Source organism: Phyllobates terribilis, unplaced genomic scaffold (genome assembly GCF_046119375.1).
Source record: "Phyllobates terribilis strain yellow unplaced genomic scaffold, ASM4611937v1 Scaffold_17__1_contigs__length_24005725, whole genome shotgun sequence".
NCBI lineage: Eukaryota > Metazoa > Chordata > Amphibia > Anura > Dendrobatidae > Phyllobates > Phyllobates terribilis.
Genome location: NW_027362777.1, coordinates 16,821,204 through 16,844,499, shown reverse-complemented (window position 1 = coordinate 16,844,499; position 23,296 = coordinate 16,821,204). Strand labels below are relative to the sequence as shown.

Sequence of the window (23,296 nt, the reverse complement as noted above, 5' to 3'; positions counted from 1 at the left end):
GAAGAGATTTTGCCCCAACTAATTAAGGTCTGGAGGGAGGACAAAAGGGATTTTTTGGTAGCTAGTGACCAGTCCAAAAGTGAAGCTAACCGCAGACGTAGGAATGCTTCTATCTTTAGGGTGGGGGATTTTGTGTGGTTGTCCTCAAAATATCTGCGCTTAAAGGTCACATCTAGAAAGTTTGCACCTAAATTTCTGAGGTCCTTATGAAATGATTACAAATTTAAATCCTGTGACAGTTAAGTTGCAACTTCTTATTACCTGGAAAATCATAATTCTTTCCATTCTTCTCTTTTAAAAAAAGTTGAGGGGGCCTCAAGACATAAATGAGGTGGATTTGGAAGGGTGTCGGGAGTATGAGGTAGAGCGAGTTCTTAGTTCCAGGTGGGTCAGGAGCTGTCTGCACTATCTCGTTAAGTGGAAAGATTATGGTCCTTACGGTAGCTCCCAAGTTAATATGGGGGATCTTCCTGCGATCAGATAAACAGATTATTGGGTGGGGCTGGGGAAAACCCAGCAATCATGGTACACATTGGTACCAATGACAAACTTAGAGGAAGGTGGAAGGTCTTTAACCCCTTTCCGACCAGGTCAGTAATAGTACGCACCTGGTCGGAAAGGCCGGTTCAGCGGGGGCTCCGACACTGAGCCCGCACTGAACCGGGCATATGTCAGCTAATTCTTACAGCTGACATGTGCCCGCAACAGCCGCAGGTGGAATCGCGATCCACCCGCGGCTGTTAACATGTTAAATGCCGCTGTCAATCTCTGACAGTGGCATTTAACTCACGCTTCTGGGAAGCGTGTCCTAAGCCCCGCCCATCAGTGACCCCGTCACGTGATCGCGGGTCATCGATGGGTGGGCATGACAACCCAGGGTCTGCAGCAGACGCCTGTGGTTGTCATGTCTCAATTGCTATGAACGCCACCTAGCTTGTATGCAGTAGAAGTAATCAGGCAACTGCAGCTTCTAGTCTCCTATGGAGACTATTGAAGCATGCAGTAAGTGTAAAAAAAATGTTTTTAAAACTATTAAAAATATAAAAAAAATATAAAAGTTTAAATCACCCCCCTTTCGCCCATTCAAAATAAAATAATTAAAAAAAACAAAACACCTACACATTTGGTATCGCCGCGTTCAGAATCGCCCGATCTATCAATATAAAAGAAGAATTAATCCGATCGGTAAACAGCGTACCGAGAAAAAAATTCTAAACGCCAGATTTACATTTTTTTGGTCGCTGTAACATTACAATAAAATTGCAATAACGGGCGATCAAAACATCGTATATACCCCAAAATAGTATCAATAAAAACGTCAACCCGGCATGCAAAAAATAAGCCCTCACCCGGCCCCAGATCCCAAAAAATGGAGACGCTACAGGTCTTGGAAAATGGCACCATTTTTTTTTTTTTTTTTTTTAGCAAACTTTGGATTTTTTTTTCACCACTTAAATAAAAAAGAACCTGTATATGCTTGGTATCTACGAACTTGTAATGACCTGGAGAATAATGATGGCAGGTTAGTTTTAGCATTAAGTGAACATGGTAAAAAAAGGACCCAAAAAACAACTGTGGAATTGCATTTCTTTTGCAATTTCACCGCACATGGAATTTTTTTCCCGTTTTCCAGCACACGATATGGTAAAACCAGTGATGGCGTTTAAAAGTACAACTCGTCCCGCAAAAAATAAGCCCACACACGGCCATATTGAACGAAAATTAAAAAAGTTCTGGCTCTGGGAAGAAGGGGAGCAAAAAATGAAAACACAAAAACAGAAAAACCCATGGTCGTTAAGGGGTTAAAAATGATCACAGGGAATTAGGAGAGCAGCTGAAGTACAGGACCTCTAAGGTAGTGTTTGCAGAAATAATGCCGATTCCATTAGCGTCACTAGAAAGTTAGCGGGAACTTAAGGAGATAAATAAGTGGCAGGATAAAGGGTTTGGGTTCATGGAGAACTGGGCCTACTTCTGTTGGCTACAGGCTCTATGATAGGGACGGACTGCACCTCAACTGGGAGGGTGCAGATGTGCTGCAGTGAAAAATGGTCAGATGGATGGAGGAGCTTTTAAACTAGGATCTGGGAGGAGGGAGGTTAGTTGTACAAATAAGGGGATAGGAGAGAGAGAGAGAGAGAAAGAGAGAGAGAGAAAAAAAAGAGAGAGAGAGAGAGAGTCAATGAGGATCTAGGGGGCTGGGACATTCAAGGAAAGTAAGGAGGCAAGTAGGAGTAATAAATAGTTAATAGTATTAAACGTCTGCTGGCAAATGCAAGAGGTCTTGCAAACAATATTAATGAATTAAGAGACTCTAATGTCAGCCACAGATTACGATGTGGTGGGCATTAAGGAAACCTGGCTGGAAAGCCATGGCTGAGTGACAAACATAGAGGATTACTCTACATTCAAAAGGTTAGGAAAGGAAAAAAGGTAGAGGGGTGGGTATTTTCAATAAATCCAACTTAAGACCTGTGCTAAATGATGACATTGGAGTGGAGCTTCGACAATGTAGAGTCAGTATGGGTAAATGTACATGGAAATGGCAATAATGTAACGCTGCTAATTGGAGTTTCCTACAAGCCTTCTAATACAGCTGAACATGTAGAGGAGGAAAGGCTCCTTTGAAATTGTTCCAGAAAATGAAGTAATTCTCCCAGAAAATTATTGCAATTACACATTTTGTTATACATGTTTATTTCCTTTATATGTATGGGAACAACACAAAAAAAAACAGATAAAAAAAAGGCAAAGTGAACATAATTAGCACACAAAATCACCAAAACTGGGCCGGTCAAAATTGTTGGCACCTTTTGTCAAAATTGTGGGGTGTGGGTAAACAACTTCGTTTCAAGCATGTGAAACTCGTTCAAACTCAATTGTGGCAAGTAACGGGAGTGGGCAACATGAAAATCACACCTGAAACCAGATAAAAAGGGAGAAGTTGATTCAATCTTTGCATTGTGTGCATGCTTGTGCCACACTAAGCATGGAGAACAGAAAGAGAAGAAGAGAACTGTTTGAGGACTTGAGAACCAAAATTGTTCTAATCTTGAAATTCTTGATATTTTTCAAGTCCATCTCCAGAGATCCAAATGTTCCTTTGTCCATGGTGCACAACATAATCAATACATTTACAACCCATGTCACTGTAGCTAATCTCTCTGGATGTGGACAGAAGAGAAAAATTGACGAAAGGCTGCAACGCAGGATAGTCCAGATGGTGAATAAGTAGCCCCACCAAAGTTCTAAAGAAATTCAAGCCGTCTTGCATGCTCAGGGTGCATCAGTGCCAGGGTGAACTATCCGTCAACATTTGAATTAAATTAAACGCTATGGCAGGAGAATAAGGCGGACCCCACCGCTGACACAGAGGCATAAAAAAGCTACACTGCAGTTTGCCAAAATGTACATGAGTAAGCTAAAACCCTTCTGGGGAAGAGTCTTGTGGACAGAGGAGACCAATATAGAGCTTTTCGGTAAAGCACATCGTTCTACTGTTTAAACAGAATGAAACATACAAAGAAAAGATCACAGTAACTACAGTGTAATATGGTCTAGGTTCAAAGATGTTTTGGAGTTGTTTTACTGCCTCTGGCATTGGGTGCCTTCACTGTGCAAGGCATCATGAAATCTGAAGATTACCAAAGGATTTTGTGTGGCAATGTAGTGCCTAGTGTCGGAAAGCTGGGTTTGCGTTCTAGGTCATGGGTTGCCAGCATGGCAATGACCCCAAACATACATCAAGAAGCACCCAGAAATGGATGGAAACAAAGTGCTGGAGAGTTGTGAAGTGACCGCCAATGAGCTCGGATCTAAATCCCATTGAACACCTGTGGAGAGATCTTAAAATTGCTGTTTGGAGAAAAATATTAAAATTTGAGAGTCTTCAGTAGTTGATACCTTTGGCTAACTGAAAAGATGGTAACAAATTGCAAAATTTCAAGACTACTCAGGTCTCTTCTTCAGACATAGTATAACACAAAATCTGAAGTGTCATATATTTATACACAACAGGGCACAGGAATAATGCAAAAGATAAGACAAGTGGCATGAAGCAGAACTATTAGTATGGGAGAGGGAGAAGCAGTTGTGGCCATGAATATTGGAACAGTTCATTGATAAGGAGTGTGAAAGTTTTATTGTCCTGTGATTGAGGTCTGGTCCATGATTGTGATGCCCCCAAACGGTCTGAGAACATTCCTTAGTTAATGTAGAAAGACATAAATCCATGCGACACATTAACTCCTGCTCTGTGAGTGTGTCAAAGATTGTCATAAGTTTGTAATTCCACATTTTTCTGTCCCTCTGAGATTTGAAGTTACCTTTTAATACAAGTAATTTCATGTCCATGATGCTGTGATCAGGGATAAAAAATGTTTGGCCACAGGTAGATCTATTCTTTTTTCTTTTATTGTGTGGCGATGAGAATTCATCCTTGTTTTAAGTTTTTGCCCCATCTCCCCTACGTAGACCCCCAGCTGGACATTTGGTACATATAATTAAGTACACTACATTAGATGTGATGAAGCTGAAAGTACCTGGGATCTTGTGGTTGTCTCCTGATGTGAGTTGGGAATCTTTATCTTGTCAGTGGTCATTATAAATAGACAGGTTTTACATTTTTTTATGGCTGCAGGGAAAAGTTCCTGAAGCTGTTGGAAAGGACAAGGAGTTTCTGATAATGATGCTTCTTAGATTTGGGGGCTGCCTAAATCACAGAAGTGGGGGGTCTGGAAATATAGATTGTAATCAGCATCTTTTTGTAATAATGGTTGTAATTTCCATGCAGCTCCCAATAGCATCTCCAGATTTGGATTGTAGGCGACTACTAGAGACTCCAGATTGCTTTCTTGTTTAGTTTTGAAATGTAGGAGAGGATTCCTTGATATTCTGGTGGCTCTTGCAATCTGGTTTACAATTGTTCTTGTATGGTAGTCCTCATTCAAAAAGGCCTTTCTGAGGCCACCAAGGTGTTAATTTCAGTACAGGAGTAGCTGAGTGTTAAGTTGATGGTGAGATGAAATTGATTAAAGTGTTCATGGAACGTCTTAAGCTGTTGCTGAGATTCTGTCCAGATGATTAAAATATCGTCAATGTAACGGTAGTAGGCAAGAGGCCTGATGGGACATGAGGACAAGAAGTCATTATAAAGCTTGGCCACAAAAAGATTTGCGTACTGTGGAGCCATTTTACTTCCCATTGCTGTACCAGTCTCCTATAGATAAATGTTATCAAATTCAAATAATTGTGGGTGAGGATGGATTTTGTAAGTTTCACCACAAAGGTGAAACAATCCTCCTTGTCTGTTTTCTTTCCCTCCCAGTACCTTTTCTTTCTACCACGCTTAGGTTTCTGGGAAGTTATACTTATTCCTTTTATTTTTGGTTCTCATTAGCTTGCCTTCTGTGCCCTATATGAATGTGTCTTAGTTTCTCACTCCGGGTTTTCATATCTTCACACTTTTCTTTCTCCTCAGGAGGTAAGAGAAACTCCTCAACTGCCTATTAGGGAGTTAGGTCTGAGGTGTTATTTTTAGTTGTGCAGCTAGGGCCTGTCTGTACAGAGACCAATTGGGTGTAGCTGCTGCATTCTTCCCTGTGTGGGTTCTCTGGTGGCTATCAAGATGCGCTTTCTGGTTAAAAGATTTCCCAAATTTTGAACATGAAAAATGCTTCTCTGCCCGACTCTTCTGAATCTCTTTATGATCCCAACTAGTCTCACCAAATACAAAAGGTCTTTAGTAAGCTACCTTATACAGGCAGCTAAGAATATCATTCCTCGTCACTGGAAAAGTACTTCTCCACCTACTCTGGAGGAGTGGTTCTGTGACATAGCTCTTCTAAATAGGATGGAACATTTGATTGCCCGATCCCCCACTGATTGTGATAGATACTGCGAGTCTTGGAGAGACTGGATTGAATTCCAGGAATCCGATGCCTACCGTCTTACATCAGACTCTTGTGACCCACCCTTTTCTCTGGTGCGTTTCTTCTCTGTCCGGATTGTACTCTGCATTGGTTCGTGCCTGGCTGCAGTATGGTTTCCATTGGATTTTAGTAACTTCATAATTGTAATACTGATGGCCTAAAATGTTCTCTTCCTTCCTTTTTCTTCCTATAACTTGATGTTTTATTGGACGTTATACTTATAGTCTATGATATACTGATGCTGATATGGTCCTGGTTATTATTCTTTTTTTTTTTTTTTTTTTTGTATTTTTGTAATTGAAAATTATTTAACCTTTCAATAAAAATTGAATTTTGAAAAAGGTTTCTCCCCTGTGTGACTTCTCTGATGTTTATTAAGAGTTGCTTTCCGCGTAAAATATTTCCCACATTCTGAACATGAAAAAGGCTTCTCCTCTGTATGAGTTCTCTGGTGTATAACAAGACCGTATTTCTGTTTAAAATATTTCCCACATTCTGAACATGAAAAAGGCTTCTCCCCTGTGTGACTTCTCTGATGTTTATTAAGAGCTGCTTTTCGTGTAAAATATTTCCCACATTCTGAACATGAAAAAGGCTTCTCCTCTGTATGAGTTATCTGGTGTATAAAAAGACCGTATTTCTGGTTAAAATGTTTACCACATTCTGAACATGAAAAAGGCTTCTCCCCTGTGTGACTTCTCTGATGTTTATTAAGAGCTGCTTTTCGTGTAAAGCATTTCCCACATTCTGAACATGAAAAAGGCTTCTCCCCTGTGTGACTTCTCTGATGTTTATTAAGAGCTGCTTTCCGTGTAAAATATTTCCCACATTCTGAACATGAAAAAGGCTTCTCCTCTGTATGAGTTATCTGGTGTATAACAAGACCGTATTTCTGGTTAAAATGTTTACCACATTCTGAACATGAAAAAATGCTTCTCCCCTGTGTGACTTCTCTGATGTTTATTAAGAGCTGCTTTTCGTGTAAAGCATTTCCCACATTCTGAACATGAAAAAGGCTTCTCCCCTGTGTGAGTTCCCTGGTGTTTAACAAGATCTGATTTCTTGTTAAAATATTTCCCACACTTGGAACAAGAAAATCTATTCTCGGCTGTGTGAATTTTTTGATGTTTAGGAAAAGATTTTTCGAGAGGAAAACTATTTCCATATTCTAAAAATGTCTTCTTTGCTTTAGGAGCAGTTTGTTTTTTAATGCTTAATTTGTGACTATGATTTTCCTTAGTAGTTGGTAATGAATCAGAAGACAGGACAAGTTTCAAAGGATCAGATGACAAATCTTTGCTGTGAAGGGATGATGGTATATCTGGAGTAATGGCATTCACTTCAATTGTATCCTGTGGGATCTCAAGATCTTCTGATTTAAAAATTGAAGATGTCAGCTGTCCCTCTGATCTCCAGGTACAGTTATCTGGTAAGATAAAAATCTATTTTTCAATAAAATATCCTTGGATTTCATTTTTTTTAATTTCTACTTAAACTGTCTATAATAATGGCAAGTTATGTACCGTATTTTTCGGACTATAAGATGCACCTAGGTTTTAGAGGAGGAAAATAAAAAAATAAAAATTTAAGCATAAAATGTGGTCATGATGCACTTATAAGGGGGAGAGGGGTCTTCTGCAAACACTGGTATAGGGGTAATGTCCCCCAATTCTGACAATATCTCCCATCCTGGTATATATGCCGCCCCCTTCCTTTTATACGTGGTCCCCATCCCCATCCTGGTATGCCTGGCATCCCTCCATCCTGGTATGCATGGCACCCCTCATCCCTATCCTGATATGCATAGCACCCCTCATCCCTGTCCTAGTATGCATGGTACCCCTCATCCCTGTCCTAGTATGCATTGCACCCCTCATCCCTACCCTGGTATGCGTGGCACCCCTCATCCCTGTCCTGGTATGCATGGCACCCCTCATCCCTGTCCTGGTATGCATGGCACCCCTCATCCCTATCCTGGTATGCATGGCACCCTTCATCCCTGTCCTGGTATGCATGGCACGCCTCATCTCTGTCCTGGTATGAATGGCACCCCTCATCCCTGTCCTGGCATGCATAGCACCCCTCATCCCTGTCCTAGTATGCATGGCACCCCTCATCCCTATCCTGGTATGCATGGCACCCCTCATCCCTGTCCTGGTATGCATGGCACCCCTAATCCCTGTCCTGGTATGCATGGCACCCCTAATCCCTGTCCTGGTATGCATGGCACCCCTAATCCCTGTCCTGGTATGCATGGCACCCCTAATCCCTGCCCAAATATGCATGGCACCCCTAATCCCCATCATGCTGCACATTAAAAAAAAATAAACACTCCTACTCACCTCTCTTCTCTCTCCTCCAGCGCTGCGTCCTGTCTGCCTGCACTGATCTCTCCATGTGAGCCGTGCATGACGTCACTGCCATGCGCGGCTCACAAGCAGAGATTAGCTGCTGGAAGTCACTGCTTCCCACGCCGGGACTGTGTGCACGGGGAGCAGTGACTTCACTCTCCTTTATAGCCAGCACATAGCGGAGCCGCGCTGCGGCTGCTGGCTATCTCCTGTGCCCGCTCATTAAAGGGAATGAATATTCACCCGCTCCCCATGCCCATGGGCGTGGAGAGTGGTTGAATATTCATGCCCTTTAACAGCGGGCATAGGAGAAAAAAAGGAGGAAAAAAGTGCGTCTTATAGTCTGAAAAATACATTGAATTAATTATTCACCAAGACACTGACATTTCAAAATCTAATAGAAAACCTCATAGGATGAACCAGTAGAGCGTGGTTTTCAACTGTTCATTCTGCCTCTCAAATATGGAATAAAAAGCCACCAAGTTATGTAGGCAACAATAATACCAATAAAAACTTCTACTCATCTCACAAACAACAAGCCCCACTCAGGTCCATCGTCTGTAAATGGAAAAAAATCATAGTTACCGGTAACAGGATTTTACAGAGCCCATGATAGCACCACCTGAGAGATGGTATCAGCCCACCCAGGAGAGGAAACCTGCTGAATAAAAAAGGCGGTATCTCTCCTCCACATCAGTTTTGTTTTAGAGGACCTCCAGACAGTATGTTAGTACACAACTACCACCAATAAAACATTTCTCACTATACACCCATATATAGAGAACACCATAAGTGATCAAAAAAGGGGGGGCATATAAGGGTGCTGTCATGGGCTCTGTAAAATCCCGTTCGGAAACTATGATTTTTTTCCCCTTCTCCTATGATAGCACCACCTGAGAGATTTATATAGAACAGACACCTTAGGGATGGATCACCGCTTGCAACACCTTTCTCCCAAAGGATAGATCAGCAGATGAAGAAAGATCAAGCCGGTAATGGTTATAGAAGGAGATACCATGTTGCTGCCTTACATATGTTATCAATGGACACTTCCGCCTTCTCAGTCCAGGAGGCTGCACCAGCTCTGTGGAACGGCCCTTCAGGTTCTCTGAAACCGGCAAATTACTAGGGGAATATGCTAAGCTAACGGCGTCCCTGATCCATCTAGCTATAGTTCCCCTTGTAACTTTAAGTCCCTTACTAGGTCCCTGGAAGGAGACAAATACAGCATCACTTCTCCTCCAAGGCCTTGTTACCTCCAAATACTGAACCAAAACCAGTCTAACATCTAGAGTATAAAGCTTCTGCTCCTCTAAATCTTTTGGGTTAGGATACAATGAGGGGAGAACGATCTCCTGTGTTCTGTGGAATTTGGAGGCCACCTTCGGAAAATAGGCCGGGTCTGGTTTTAATGTAACTCCATCTACAGTGACCTGTGTAAAAGGATGATTTACTGACAGAGCTTGTAAGTCACTAACTCTACGGGCTGATGTTAGCGCTATCAGTATCACTGTGTTCAGAGTGAGAGTTCTTTCTGTCACGCTTCCTAAGTGCTCAAAAAGGAGACTTAGTCAGGGTTTCCAGGACCAGGTTTAGATCCCAGGGAGGCATTCTCGGGGTAGCAATAGGTCTGGATCTATTGCATGCCTTTTTAAACCTGATAACCCATCTATCTGCTGCCAAATTATAGTTATATAAAGCTCCAAGCGCTGATACTTGCACCTAAAGGGTACTGGTAGCCAACCCAATATCTAAGACCCTTTGAAGAAATTCCAGAATAGCTTTATAGGAATTTTAACCTTAGCTGACTGCGCCGAAATAGATAGGAATTTTGACCATGTCCTACCATAGATCTTAGTCGTCACACTGCTTTTGAGCAGAGTAGTGACTAGACCTGGGGAAAACCCTTCCTGGATTAGTAACGACCTTACAAATTCCAGGCCATCAAATGCCCAACCTCTGAAGATGGAAGCCTGGGCCTTGCTTGAGGAGATCTGGAGCATCTGGAAGGACCCATGGATCTGACTGGGACATCCTCTTTATCCAGGTGAACCAGGGTCTCTTGGGCCAGAATGGGGCGATTAGTATGACCCTTGCCTGCTCCTCTCGGATCTTCCTCAAAATCGTTGGCATTAACATTAGTGGGGGGAAAGCATAGGATAGGCCAAAGCTCCAGGGTATTTGAAATGCATCTAATGCATAGGGTCTTTCTTTTGGATTTAAGGAGCAGAAGATCCTTGTTTTTCTGTTTCGTTTGTTTGCGAAAAGATCTATTTCTGATTGACCCCAGCGATCCACAATTTGCTGGAATACTGTTGGATTCAGCTCCCATTCGCCCTGCTTCAGTATATTCTGACTCAGAAAATCTGATCTTTAGTTTTCTTTGCCTCTTATTTGCAGAGCCGAGAGCATAAATTGATGTTGCTCTGCAAATTGTAGAATCTGCTCTTTCACTAACAGGAGAGGTCGGGATCTCGTGCCTCCCTGATGATTGACATAGGTGACTGTTGTCTGACATAATTCGGATGTGTTGTCCCTGTAGTTGGGAACTGAACTTCATCACTGCATTCTTTACCGCCGACAGCTCCTTCATGTTTTGAGAAGGCTTTCTCGCTGTCCGACCAGATTCCTTGTATTACACGATCTCCCAGACGTGCTCCCAGCCATCTGAGCTTGAGTCCGCTGTAATTATGTCCCTGACCTGATACGACCAGGGAACTCTCTGTGACAGGTTCTCCCGATCCAGCCACCATGCGATTGAGCTGATGGCTGTATTGGAAAGTGTCATCTTCCTGTCCAAGTGTCCTCTGAGTTGTTTCTCCGCTGCTAGGATATCTTGCTTGTAGCATCGGCGTCTCTGCCCCTTGCTAGGCAGAGACGCCGTCCCTCTCACCTCCCCGCTTCTGGCGCGGCGTCCTCCAGCGCTTCTCTCCCCGCTGCTTCCGGCACGCGCTCCTTCCCTGGCAGTGTGCTTAGGGCGGGCGCGCTCTCCCCCTCTCTTAAAGGGACCGCGCGCGCCGTCCTTAGGAGTCCCCGGCCAATTGCCGTTGGACCTCCCATATATAAGGCACCTCCTCCAAAATGGAGGTGCCCGAGCAATGTTGTTTGCACTGTGTCTCACCTGTGCTTCAGCCCTCAGGTTCCGCTGCTAGCCTGACTTCTCGTCCTGCCTGCCAGCCTGTTACTTGCCTTGTCCGCCAGACCGCTCACCTGGGAGCGTCTACTAGTTACCTGCCTTGTCTGCCAGTCCGCTCACCTGGGAGAGTCCTTCAGTTACCTGCCAGTTACCTGCCTCGTCAGTCAGACCGCTCACCTGGGAGAGTCCACCAGTTACTTGCCTGTTACCTGCCTTGTCTGCCAGACTGCTCACCTGGGAGCGTCCACCAGTTACCTGCCTGTCTCCTGCCTCGTCTGTCAGCCCGCTCACCTGGAGCAGCCACCAGTTACCTGCCTGTTACCTGCTGTCTCCGTCAGCCCGCTCACCTGGGAGCGCCCGCCAGTTACCTGTCAGGTATCCGCCTCGCCTGTCTACCCAGAGACTGTCCCGGTCACTTGCCGTGACCACCTGCCTGTCTACCCACAGACTGTCCCCGTCACTTGCCGTGACCACCTGCCTGTCTACCCAGAGACTGTCCCCGTCACTTGCCGTGACCACCTGCCTGTCTACCCAGAGACTGTCCCCGTCACCTGCCGTGACCACCTGCCCGTTTACCCAGAGACTGTCCCCGTCACTAGCTGTGACTACCTGCTTGCCTTCCCTGGGAGTCACCCGCTTCCTTACAAGGACTTCCCCCTTGTATTGCAGCTCAGAGGTTCCACCTCCCGGACCCGTAACAGTTTGCTCGGGCCATGGAACCCGGTGGCACCCAAGCTCCCTCGCTCTCTGACCTATACCATGAAGTCTCCCGTCAGATATCCCAGCAGGAGTCCATCCTGAACCACCTGCGGAATGTCAACTCCCGCCTGGACACACTGACTGCTCCAGCAGCAACCACTGCTAGTGTCACGACTCACACCGCGGCAGCGCCGCTGCCCACCAATACCATGGCATCCTGCCCCGGACCCCGGCTTTCTGCACCTCCTCGCTTCGGAGGCGACCCCGCTCAAGCTCGGGGCTTCATAAACCAGTGCACCCTGCACTTTGAACTCTTGGCTCATCAGTTTATCTCCAACCGGGCCAAAGTGGCATTCATCATGTCCCATCTCACTGGGGAGGCACTGGCATGGCTTAACCCCCTGTGGGAGAGAGGGGATCCCCTGGGGTCCGACCTGTCATCTTTCCTCACTGCTTTCCGGAGAGTCTTCGATGAACCGGGACGAAAGACCTCATATGCCTCCTCTTTGCTACGTCTCCGCCAAGGGAGTCTCACCGTGGGCCAATATGCCATACGGTTCCGCACCCTCGCTTCTGAGCTTGCCTGGGATAATGAGGCCCTGGTGTCCGTCTTCTGGGAGGGTCTTTCCGGTCGGATTAAAGATGAGCTCGCCGGTCGGGATATTCCTACCACCCTGGATGACCTGGTGTCGCTGGCTACCCGGATTGACATCCGGTTTCAAGAACGCACCAAAGAGACCACACGTGAGAGAAGGTTTCCCCGCCTAGCTCCTACTTTCCAGAAACCTGTCTCCTCTTCTGTCACTCCCCGTGCGCACTCACCCGAGCCCATGCAGATCGACCAGACCAAGATGGTCAAATCTCGCCAAGAGTCACGCCGAGCCGAGGGGAGCTGCTTCTATTGTGGCAGTAAGGAGCACCTGATTCGTTCCTGCCCGGAGAGGCCGGGAAACTCCAGTGTCTAGGACCGCTCGGAGAGGTCGCCCTAGACAAAAATAAGTCCTCTCCAACCCTGACTTTGTCTGTATCTATCTCCTGGGGAGAGAACCGTCACTTTGAACTCGCCCACCTGGATTCTGGATCCGCTGGAAACCTCATCGCCCAGTCCCTGGTTGAGAAATACCGTATTCCCACCAAGTCTCTGGCTGAACCTTTGTCAGTCGCCTCCGTGGATGGAAGACTCCTTCCGGTGACCATCCTGCTCGCCACGGAACCCATAACCCTGCAATTGGGAATGCTGCACTCTGAGGTAATCTCCTTCCATGTGTTGCCCGGACTCTCCCACTCCCTATTGCTAGGTCTACCTTGGCTCCAGACACATGAACCCGTGTTGAACTGGCATTCCGGTGAAGTACTCCGGTGGGGGCCGGTCTGCCATACGACCTGCCTGGTTCCAGTTCGTCCTCCACCTACCCCAGCTAATTTACCCGGTCTTCCGGCTCCTTACTGGCCCTATGCTGACGTCTTCGGTAAAAAGGAAGCAGAGACATTGCCACCTCATAGGCCATATGATTGCCCGATCGACCTGGTACCTGGCGCCACTCCACCCCGTGGGCGTATTTATCCGTTGTCTGCAGCCGAAACCCAGGCCATGTCTGAGTACATAGAGGAGAATCTGGCCAGGGGATTCATCCGGAAGTCTACTTCCCCGGCTGGAGCCGGATTCTTCTTTGTCAAAAAAAAGGATGGCTCGCTACGCCCCTGTATTGACTATAGAGGACTCAATCAGATCACGGTTAAAAATAAATACCCCCTTCCGCTCATCTCTGAGTTATTTGATCGCCTTAAAGGCGCCAGGATCTTTTCCAAGCTGGATCTACGTGGAGTGTATAACCTGGTTCGTATCCGTCAGGGAGAAGAGTGGAAAACGGCATTTAATACCCGGGAAGGACACTATGAGTACCGTGTGATGCCCTTCGGTCTCTGCAATGCTCCCGCCGTCTTCCAAGAACTGGTCAACGACATCTTCCGTGACCTTCTTTACTCCTGCGTGGTGGTATACCTGGACGACATCTTGGTCTTCTCTCCGGATCTTCCCACACACCGGAGGGATGTTCGTCAGGTCCTGCTTAGGCTCAGGCAGAACCACCTCTATGCTAAATACGAGAAGTGCCTTTTTGAGCAGACCTCTCTTCCATTCTTGGGCTATGTTATCTCCCAGACAGGCTTGCGAATGGATCCTGAGAAGCTCTCTGCTGTCCTAAAGTGGCCCCGTCCGGAAGGCTTGAAGGCGATACAGTGATTCCTGGGCTTCGCTAATTACTATCGTCTCTTCATTCCTCACTTCTCGTCTCGGACTGCGCCCATATTTGCGCTCACCCATAAGGGAGCAAATCCCAAGGTATGGCCACCCAAAGCTGAGGAGGCCTTCCTTTCCCTGAAGCAAGCCTTCTCCTCTGCCCCTGTGCTGCACCGTCCGGACTGCAACAAACAGTTCTACCTGGAGGTTGATGCTTCCTCCTCTGGAGCCGGAGCGGTGCTCACCCAAAAGTCTTCATCCGGGAGAATGGTAACCTGCGGCTTTTTCTGTAAAATCTTCTCCTCCTCTGAGCGCAATTACTCCATAGGAGACCGAGAACTGTTAGCCATTAAATTGGCGCTGGAGGAGTGGTGTTACCTGCTTGAAGGGGCTCTATACCCGGTGATCATCTACACGGATCACAAAAACCTGGCATATCTCCAAAATGCCCAGAAACTTAATCCACGTCAGGCCCGGTGGTCTTTGTTTTTTGCCCGCTTCGATTTCATCCTTCATTTCCGCCCGGCGGACAAGAATGTCAAAGCTGATGCCTTGTCCCGATCCTTCCTGTCCTCCGACCAAGAGGAGGAGCCTATGCACATTATCGACCCCTCCAAGGTGATGAATGTGGCCCCCTTGGATTTGACTCGTCTTCCACCCGGCAAGACGTTCATGGCACCTCCTGACCGTGAGAAGGTTCTTCGCTGGGGTCATTCTTCTAAACTAGCTGGCCATGCCGGCCAAAAAAAGACCTTCCTACTCATTTCCCGGCATTACTGGTGGTCTACCCTGCATAAGGATGTGGTAGACTTCGTCTATGCCTGTTCATCTTGTGGCCGCAACAAAGTTCCCAGACACTTACCAGCTGGTCATCTCCTGCCGCTTCCCATACCTGTTGCCCCGTGGCAACACATCGCTATGGACTTCATTACCGACCTTCCTGTCTCTGCCGGGTGTACTGTCATTTGGGTGGTCGCGGACCGCTTTTCTAAAATGGCCCACTTCATTCCCCTGCCAGGTCTTCCGTCTGCACCTGAGCTGGCTAAGGACTTTATCCGCCATATCTTCCGTCTCCATGGCCTACCCCTCCACATCGTGTCGGATCGAGGGGTTCAGTTCACCTCACGCTTCTGGAGAGCCACATGTAAACTGCTGGACATCACCCTGGACTTCTCCGCTTACCACCCTCAGTCCAATGGTCAAGTGGAGCGGATCAATCAGATCTTTACCAGCTATCTCCGGCACTTTGTTAATGCCCACCATTCTGATTGGGTGGACCTCCTCCCTTGGGCCGAATTCTCTTACAATAACCACGAGAGCGAATCCTCTTCCAAATCCCCGTTCTTTATTGTCTATGGCCAGCACCCCCGGATTCCGCTTCCCGTCTCCGCCTCTGTGGACAACCCTGCCGCGCAGTCTCTTGTCAGCGAGTTTTCTACCATTTGGGAGAGTACTAGGTCCGCACTTCTTCTGTCCTCCGAGCGGATGAAGAGATATGCTGATAAGAGACGTCTGGATCCGCCTCAATTCCGTCTGGGAGACAAGGTTTGGCTCTCCTCCAAACATGTACGGCTCAAGATACCCTCCTACAAGTTAGGTCCTCGGTTCATCGGCCCATTCGAAATCCTCAGGCAAATTAATCCAGTGGCCTACAAATTAAAACTCCCGGCCACCTTACGGATTCCCAACTCCTTCCACGTATCTCTCCTCAAACCCGTTGTCTTTAACTCTTTTTCCAACAATCCAGGTGCTCCCCCTGCTCCGGTTTCCGCTGAAGACGTCTTTGAGGTAGAGAGTATTCTGGCCACCAAGAGGGTAAGAGGAAAGACCTTTTTTCTGGTAGATTGGAAGGGGTTTGGTCCTGAGGAGAGAACTTGGGAACCCAGGGAGAACATCAACGCCCCGCTTCTCCTTGAAAAATTTCCTTCTGGCCTAAAAAAGAGGGGGCCTAAAGGGGGGGGGTACTGTAGCATCGGCGTCTCTGCCCCTTGCTAGGCAGAGACGCCGTCCCTCTCACCTCCCCGCTTCTGGCGCGGCGTCCTCCAGCGCTTCTCACCCCGCTGCTTCCGGCACGCGCTCCTTCCCCGGCAATGTGCTTAGGGCGCGCGCGCTCTCCTCCTCTCTTAAAGGGACCGCGCGCGCCGTCCTTAGGAGTCCCCGGCCAATTGCCGTTGGACCTCCCATATATAAGGCACCTCCTCCAAAATGGAGGTGCCCGAGCAATGTTGTTTGCACTGTGTCTCACCTGTGCTTCAGCCCCCAGGTTCCGCTGCTAGCCTGACTTCTCGTCCTGCCTGCCAGCCTGTTACTTGCCTTGTCCGCCAGACCGCTCACCTGGGAGCGTCTACTAGTTACCTGCCTTGTCTGCCAGTCCGCTCACCTGGGAGCGTCCTTCAGTTACCTGCCTCGTCAGTCAGACTGCTCACCTGGGAGCGTCCACCAGTTACTTGCCTGTTACCTGCCTTGTCTGCCAGACTGCTCACCTGGGAGAATCCACCAGTTACCTGCCTGTCTCCTGCCTCGTCTGTCAGCCCGCTCACCTGGAGCGGCCACCAGTTACCTGCCTGTTATCTGCTGTCTCCGTCAGCCCGCTCACCTGGGAGCGCCCGCCAGTTACCTGTCAGGTATCCGCCTCGCCTGTCTACCCAGAGACTGTCCCCGTCACTTGCCGTGACCACCTACCTGTCTACCCAGAGACTGTCCCCGTCACTTGCCGTGACCACCTGCCTGTCTACCCAGAGACTGTCCCCGTCAGCTGCGGTGACCACCTGCCCGTTTACCCAGAGACTGTCCCCGTCACTAGCTGTGACTACCTGCTTGCCTTCCCTGGGAGTCACCCGCTTCCTTACAAGGACTTCCCCCTTGTATTGCAGCTCAGAGGTTCAACCTCCCGGACCCGTAACATTGCTGCAGATATCGGGAGTGTATCTGAGCCCACTGGACTGCTGGGATACATGATGTCATTGTACCTAAAAGAGACATTGCTTTCCTTAGGGTCATGAATGGATTCCTGACTACTCCTTAGGCTAGGGACGTAATTTTGTTTTTCTTGTCTTCCGGTAGCAGACAAGTCTATCCCTCTGAGTCCAAGATAAGCCCTAAAAAAGACAGAATCTTCCGAGGCTCCAGGCTTGACTTCTCTAGATTCAGTATCCATCCAAGATTGATCAGGCTGGCTCTGACTCCTGTCAATACGAGTTTTCAATGCTCTCTTGATCTGCATACTACCAGGAAGTCGTCCAGGTAAGGGACAACTAGAGTATCTTGTTCTCTCAAATGCGCCATGACCTCCAGAATGATCTTCGTAAAGATTCTTGGAGCCATGGAGAGGCCGAAGGGCAGAGCTGTGAACTGAAATTGCCTCACAAGATTGATGATATACACAGCTACTCTCAAATACTGCTGGTATCCTGTATGGATTGGGACGTGGTAATAGGCGTCCTTCAGGTCGAGGACACTCATATAACAACCCGGGAACAACACCTTTATGGCTGATATTATAGATTCCATCTTGAAGGGTCTGTAGATTAGAAAGTTGTTTAGGCCCTTCAAGTTGATTATGGTTCTAAAGGAGCCATCCGGCTTCTTTATCAGAAACAGGGGCGAATAGAATCCTTTCCCCTGCTCGCTTATTAGTCTCTCTCAGAACCTTCTTTTCCATTAGGTTTAATACCTCTTGCTCCAGGGCTGTTTGCTCTCTGGGCCTCCTGGAAGACGAAATCCTGAAGGTCTGCAGGGGAATGGATCTGAATTCCAGTCTCAGTCCTGTCTTTATAATCCCTAATATCCAGGCACTGGATGTAATTTTTTCCCAGGTAGGCAGGAAGTGGGACAGTCTTCCTCCTACCTGGGGAGGCCCATCACTTAGGGGTTTTTCTGTTCTCAGAGGAAGGACCTCCGAACATGAAGCCTTCACTCCTTGTCCTTCCATCTGCCCTGGTCTCTGGAAAATGTACCTATGATATACTTCCTTTTACAAAAGGAAGTGTTGTACTGAGGCATCAACACACTGGAAAACCTGTGTTTCTTATCTGCGGCTTTATCCAGTATGTCATCCAGAACTTTGCCAAAAAGAAACTCCCCTTCACATGGGATTGAACAGTTTCATCTTAGACTGTACATCACCTGACCAGCTCTTGAGCCACAGAGCTCTGGGAGCTGCGATGGATAAATTCGCTGATCTGGCGGCCAGTCTTACTGAATCTGCCGAAGCGTCCGCGAGGAAGGCAGCCGCCCCCTGCATTAGCGGAAGACTGGCCAGGATTTTTTCCCTTGGAATGTCCCCTTTAATCTGGTCTTCTAGATGCTGAAACCAGACCATCATTGACCGGGCTGTGCAAGTGGCTGCGACTTCCGGTTTCAATTCTCCCGCTGGACACTCCCAGGTTTGTTTTAATAAGGTTTCCGCTTTTTTATCAAGAGGATCCTTGAAAGCTCCTAAATCCTCAAACGGCAGGGTGGATTTTTTTTAGAGAATTTTGATACGGTCACGTCAATTTTTGGGGTTTTATCTCACCTGGTTGATTCTTCTTCCTCAAACGGGTATCTTCTCTTTGAAGGTGATGGTAACTGCCCTCTCCTATCAGGTCTTTTCTATTCCCTGTCGATAAACTATCCTCTCATTGACAGGGAATGTGCGCCTCTTCTTCTGACCCAGACCCCCAAACATGATGTCCTGAACAGTACTAGGGGTCTTGGTATCGTCTATGCCCATAGTTGTTCTGATTGCTTTAAATCAGCTTATCCGTGTTTTGCACTGGAAAACACGGCCTACCTCCTGTATCGCTATCTGAGGATGATGATGATGATGAGGATGACGAGTAGGTAGGAGAGGAAACAGACTTCCCCTTGCCCTGGAATACTACAGATTTTTCTGAGTCTGATGTATGACGTCTCAGCTTCCTACTCTTTTTACGTGTAGCCAACGTCTTTAGTGAGTCCCTAACCTCCGTCTGGATTAAAGATTTTAAATCCATAGCAAAATTAGGTGTTTCCTCTGATATGGTTTCTCGGATACAACTCGGGCTAAGCTTTTTAGTATAAGTGCAGGGAAAATTAACCCCGCACAGCGCACACTCCATGTTATTCCTCTTGGCACTTCCCTTTTTGGGTTTTTCCTAGTAGAAAAAATACATAGAAAAAAGGGACCCATCTACTATGGTGAACTTTCACATAGATCACTCACTACTCTGCTGTTCAGGGTACCGGAGATTGAGGCTGGATCAATTCATATAATCGCTCCCGGCTGGAGATGGTGGACTCGCGACCTGCCCTGCTCCTCTGGCGGGTCTTGCTGCCGCTTGTCCGACTGACACTGCTGCGGCCTTGATGGAGCTGCTGTTGCTGCTGAGGCTGCTTTGGTGGCTTCTGCTGCTCTGGTAACATGCGCCCTGCGTGTGTGTAGTCCTGTTCCCGGCATTCCGGCACGCTACGTCAGCAGGGCGCGCCGGAACCTCTTGACACGTGCCCTGCATGTGCACAGCCCCGGTAGTCCCACTTGCCAGCACGCTTAGCCACAGGGTGCATAATACCACTGCACTCCCGCGTGTACCCTTGGTGGGCGGATACCCTCTTTCAGGTGGTGCTGTCATGGAAGAAGGGAAAAAAAAACCAGAGGTTTCCATAAAGGCTCTTGTAAAGCAACATGGCTTCCATAACCCAATCCAGCAATATCAGATCTCTCAAAGTCAAATCTCCCCCTTGCTTCTGAGCCTTGCAGTGTGCCCAAACCACATTTAGCATCTATGTATTTGACATTACTATAGTGAGAAGAACCCACTTAATTCATGGTGTGTGTCTCCTGGAGCACAATCTGGATACTATGTGTTGGGCAATGAAATGGCATAATTGCAATTTTCATTCTCCAACATCCACTGCGTGCTAATATCCGGAAAGTGCCAGTAGAATCAAAATAGTCACTACCCCTTTAGATTAATTTCCTGAGGGTTAAAAATTACACAATGGAGTCACTTTATGTGCATTTAACCGTGCTGCCCTGCTTAGGGCAGCACGATAGCTCAGTGGTTCGTACTGCAGCCTGGGGTCCTGGGCTCAAATCCCACCAAGGACAACATCTGCAAGGAGTTTGTATGTTCTCCCCGTGTTTCTCTGGTTTCCTCCCACACTTCAAAGACATACTACTGATAGGGAATTTAGATTGTGAGCCCCAATGGGGACAGCGATGATAATGTATGTAAAGCGCTGAGGAATATGTTGGCGCTATATATAGATAGATAGATAGAGAGAGAGAAAATAAAGATTATTACTGCTCTGGTTTTCTGTTATTATGTCACATTAGGGCTTCTGCAAATGGTGTGTCCCATCTCCTCTGGGATCTGCTCCTGCAATGTCAGCTTCTCTCACCAGGAGCCGCCTTATTCATCATGCAGGCGGTGCTGGGGATGGAGGAGACGTCAGAACCAGAAGCTCTGTGTGGCGAAGGCTCTGTCCAGCCACTAAGATTAGGGTGCCTGGGACCAGTAGTACCATCCAGTCTTGCAGTATGGGGGTGTGCGCTGTCCAGCTGGAGTAATCTGCTCCCTGCTTCAGCCAACTGGAAAGCACCGAGCCCTACTAAAGCTGGAAGCATATTGCCGGAAGCTGCCAGATACAGCTTTGTTCTCCTCTGGTTCAGTCCTCTGTGCTCAGCTCCCGGCTTGTGTATTTGTTTCCTGTTGTGACCTCGGCCCGTTTACTGACTACTCTTGTGTTTTCTGATTTTGTATTTTCTCTGCTTTCCTGGTCCTGTCCCAACTACCTGACTATCCTTCTTCTCATCTCACACCATAGAACAGGTAACACCGTGGCCCAAGCCTAGGGGTCTCTGTGTAACTCCAGATCCATGTAGAGGGGTTAAAGGATGATGAGCAAAACTGTGAGTACAGACAATAACACATCTACTGAAATGATCAAACTCAAGAGTCTTCATCAGTAATAAATGAGTAACTAGTGGTGAAACCTCTCTGGGGTAATTATAGTATGCGGCTTCGTGGCTCTGGGCCATCTAAATTATTGTAAGGTCTAATAAATATTTTCTATCACATGAGATTAAAGAAAAAATATACTTTTATTAAAGAGAACTATTTATAATAGTGCAGAGTTGAAAATGTCTTAATTTTAGATCTCGGGCATCTGGGAGAGTCAATGGAGACCTTTTTTTTAAAGGCTACCAGGGAGTTACAGACTGACATAAGTGAGGCCGGACGATCCCACCACAATCAAACTATCATACAGAATGAACCTGGAAAAAATAACTTCTTTTTTTATTCTATGTTACATCCTCAACAACAACATATGTATGAGAGGAGAACTACAAACTAAATAGGAGTTGCACTCATTTGTGGTGGACCATTGGAGCTACTATGAGTCCTGACCAGAAGAGTAGAGAAAGTATTAGCGCCCCCATTTCAGGAGAGATTGTGCAGTAATCTGAATTCTATAGGATTGAAAATATAATGGAATTTATGACATGGAGTGAATCCATGAAACCAGGGCTGGAGCCAACACATCTCCTGCAGGCGTGAATAAATGTATATTACAGCCATCAGCCACGCACAGCTTAGAGATATATCATGGCACAGGTGTAATGTTTTCTGTATAGTTTATCACAATCCTGTTTGAAGTTAGTTGGTTTTAAAAGAAATTGAAAAGTCAGGATAAAGGGAAACTCTGTTGTTATTGTACAGAAATTCACACTTGGCCTCACTGCACATTTAATGTTGTCGATCATAAAAGTGAAGTTTGGCCAGAAAGACTGGACCTGGTCTTGTAGGGACCATATGAGCACATTCAGCAGCACAGAAGGGAGAGAAGGTAGATTCATCCAATAAGATATCAGGGATCTAGGAAGGAACAGCCTCATTACCCTCCGCTTTCTCTTACAGGCCCATCAGAATATTTTTCTTCAAGTGATTTTCTAACTTGTCAGCACATTCTACGTACGCTGCCATTTGGCCTTGTAGTTTACAGATCTGGACAGGTCACGGTCAGCGTCTCCTAATCCCAGGGGGTAGGTGGATTGTCGAGGTTGTAAGTTCTATAGAAAAGGGCTTTCAATGTCCAAAATGATTTGAATAGTTTTGGATGGGGGAGAATGTTGTGGACTAGTGGCAAAATGGTGATCACACGATTGTGATACGGCCGGACTACACCACCGATAAAGTAGCCACAGACAGGGACTGAGAAGAATCGGTGACTTCTCTGCATTTAGTGGTCACTACTCACCTGGGTAGTCATATGTAGGAATCTCCTCTTTACACCGCTCATCACCCCTCACATATGTCTCTGTAGTATTAATATGGGTGAGATCTTCACCCTGAAACAAATATTGTAAACATGGAGAAGTCACATCTATGATCAGCTCTAATCCTGCCATCTCCACCGTTCTCATTACAATAGTCTATAATATAACCGGGGATGCGGGTCTCTGTCTGAAGCCTCGATAGACTGCGCATGCGCGACGCGCAGTATGGCTCCAGACAGAATCAGGCATCCAGCCATTACAGGTAAGAGGAGTGTGTATGGCTCCGGAGATCGCTGTATGCGTAGGCACTGAACGTATACCGCAATCTCCGGCGCCATACTTACCTGATCGGGAGGAGCGTTGCAGCGGTGCCTCTCTTCGTCGGAGATGGGGCAGGAGTGAGGCGTCGGATCGGCGCATGTGCATAGCGCTATCTGGCGCCGTTTTACTGAAGACACATTTACAGTGTGTGTTCAGCAAAAATGGCGTCGGACAGCGCAGTGCTTCGGCGACACACTCCTCCCCCGGCCTCCGGCAGAACAGGGCGCAGAAGCGCTGGAGCACAGGGAAGAAAGGTGAGTATAACTGTTTATTTTTTTGTATGTGTGTACAGTGTGAAAGGAATGAGGGGGCCACACATACCAGGATTGGGGGGTGAGGGGGCCACACATATCAGGATTGGGGGGTGAGGGGACCATG

The 23,296-nt window shown here is 47.1% G+C and overlaps 2 protein-coding genes across 2 annotated transcripts in view; one reads left to right on the top strand and one right to left on the bottom strand.

Moving 5' to 3' along the window:
* Positions 1-6,698: 6,698 nt before the first annotated feature.
* The window catches only part of LOC141176122 (gastrula zinc finger protein XlCGF66.1-like), a 30,877-nt gene continuing 14,279 nt past the window's right edge, over positions 6,699-23,296 (bottom strand). The window contains exons 6-7 of the mRNA XM_073660116.1: positions 22,579-22,669; positions 6,699-7,356 (exon numbers count right to left, since the gene is read on the bottom strand). Of these exons, the coding sequence (XP_073516217.1) occupies positions 6,836-7,356; positions 22,579-22,669 (612 nt within the window). The 3' untranslated portion in view covers positions 6,699-6,835. The remainder of the gene's footprint in view (positions 7,357-22,578; positions 22,670-23,296) is intronic.
* The window catches only part of LOC141176120 (uncharacterized), a 51,379-nt gene continuing 35,290 nt past the window's right edge, over positions 7,208-23,296 (top strand). The window contains exon 1 of the mRNA XM_073660115.1: positions 7,208-7,359. The gene's annotated coding sequence lies outside the window, so the exon portion shown is untranslated. The remainder of the gene's footprint in view (positions 7,360-23,296) is intronic.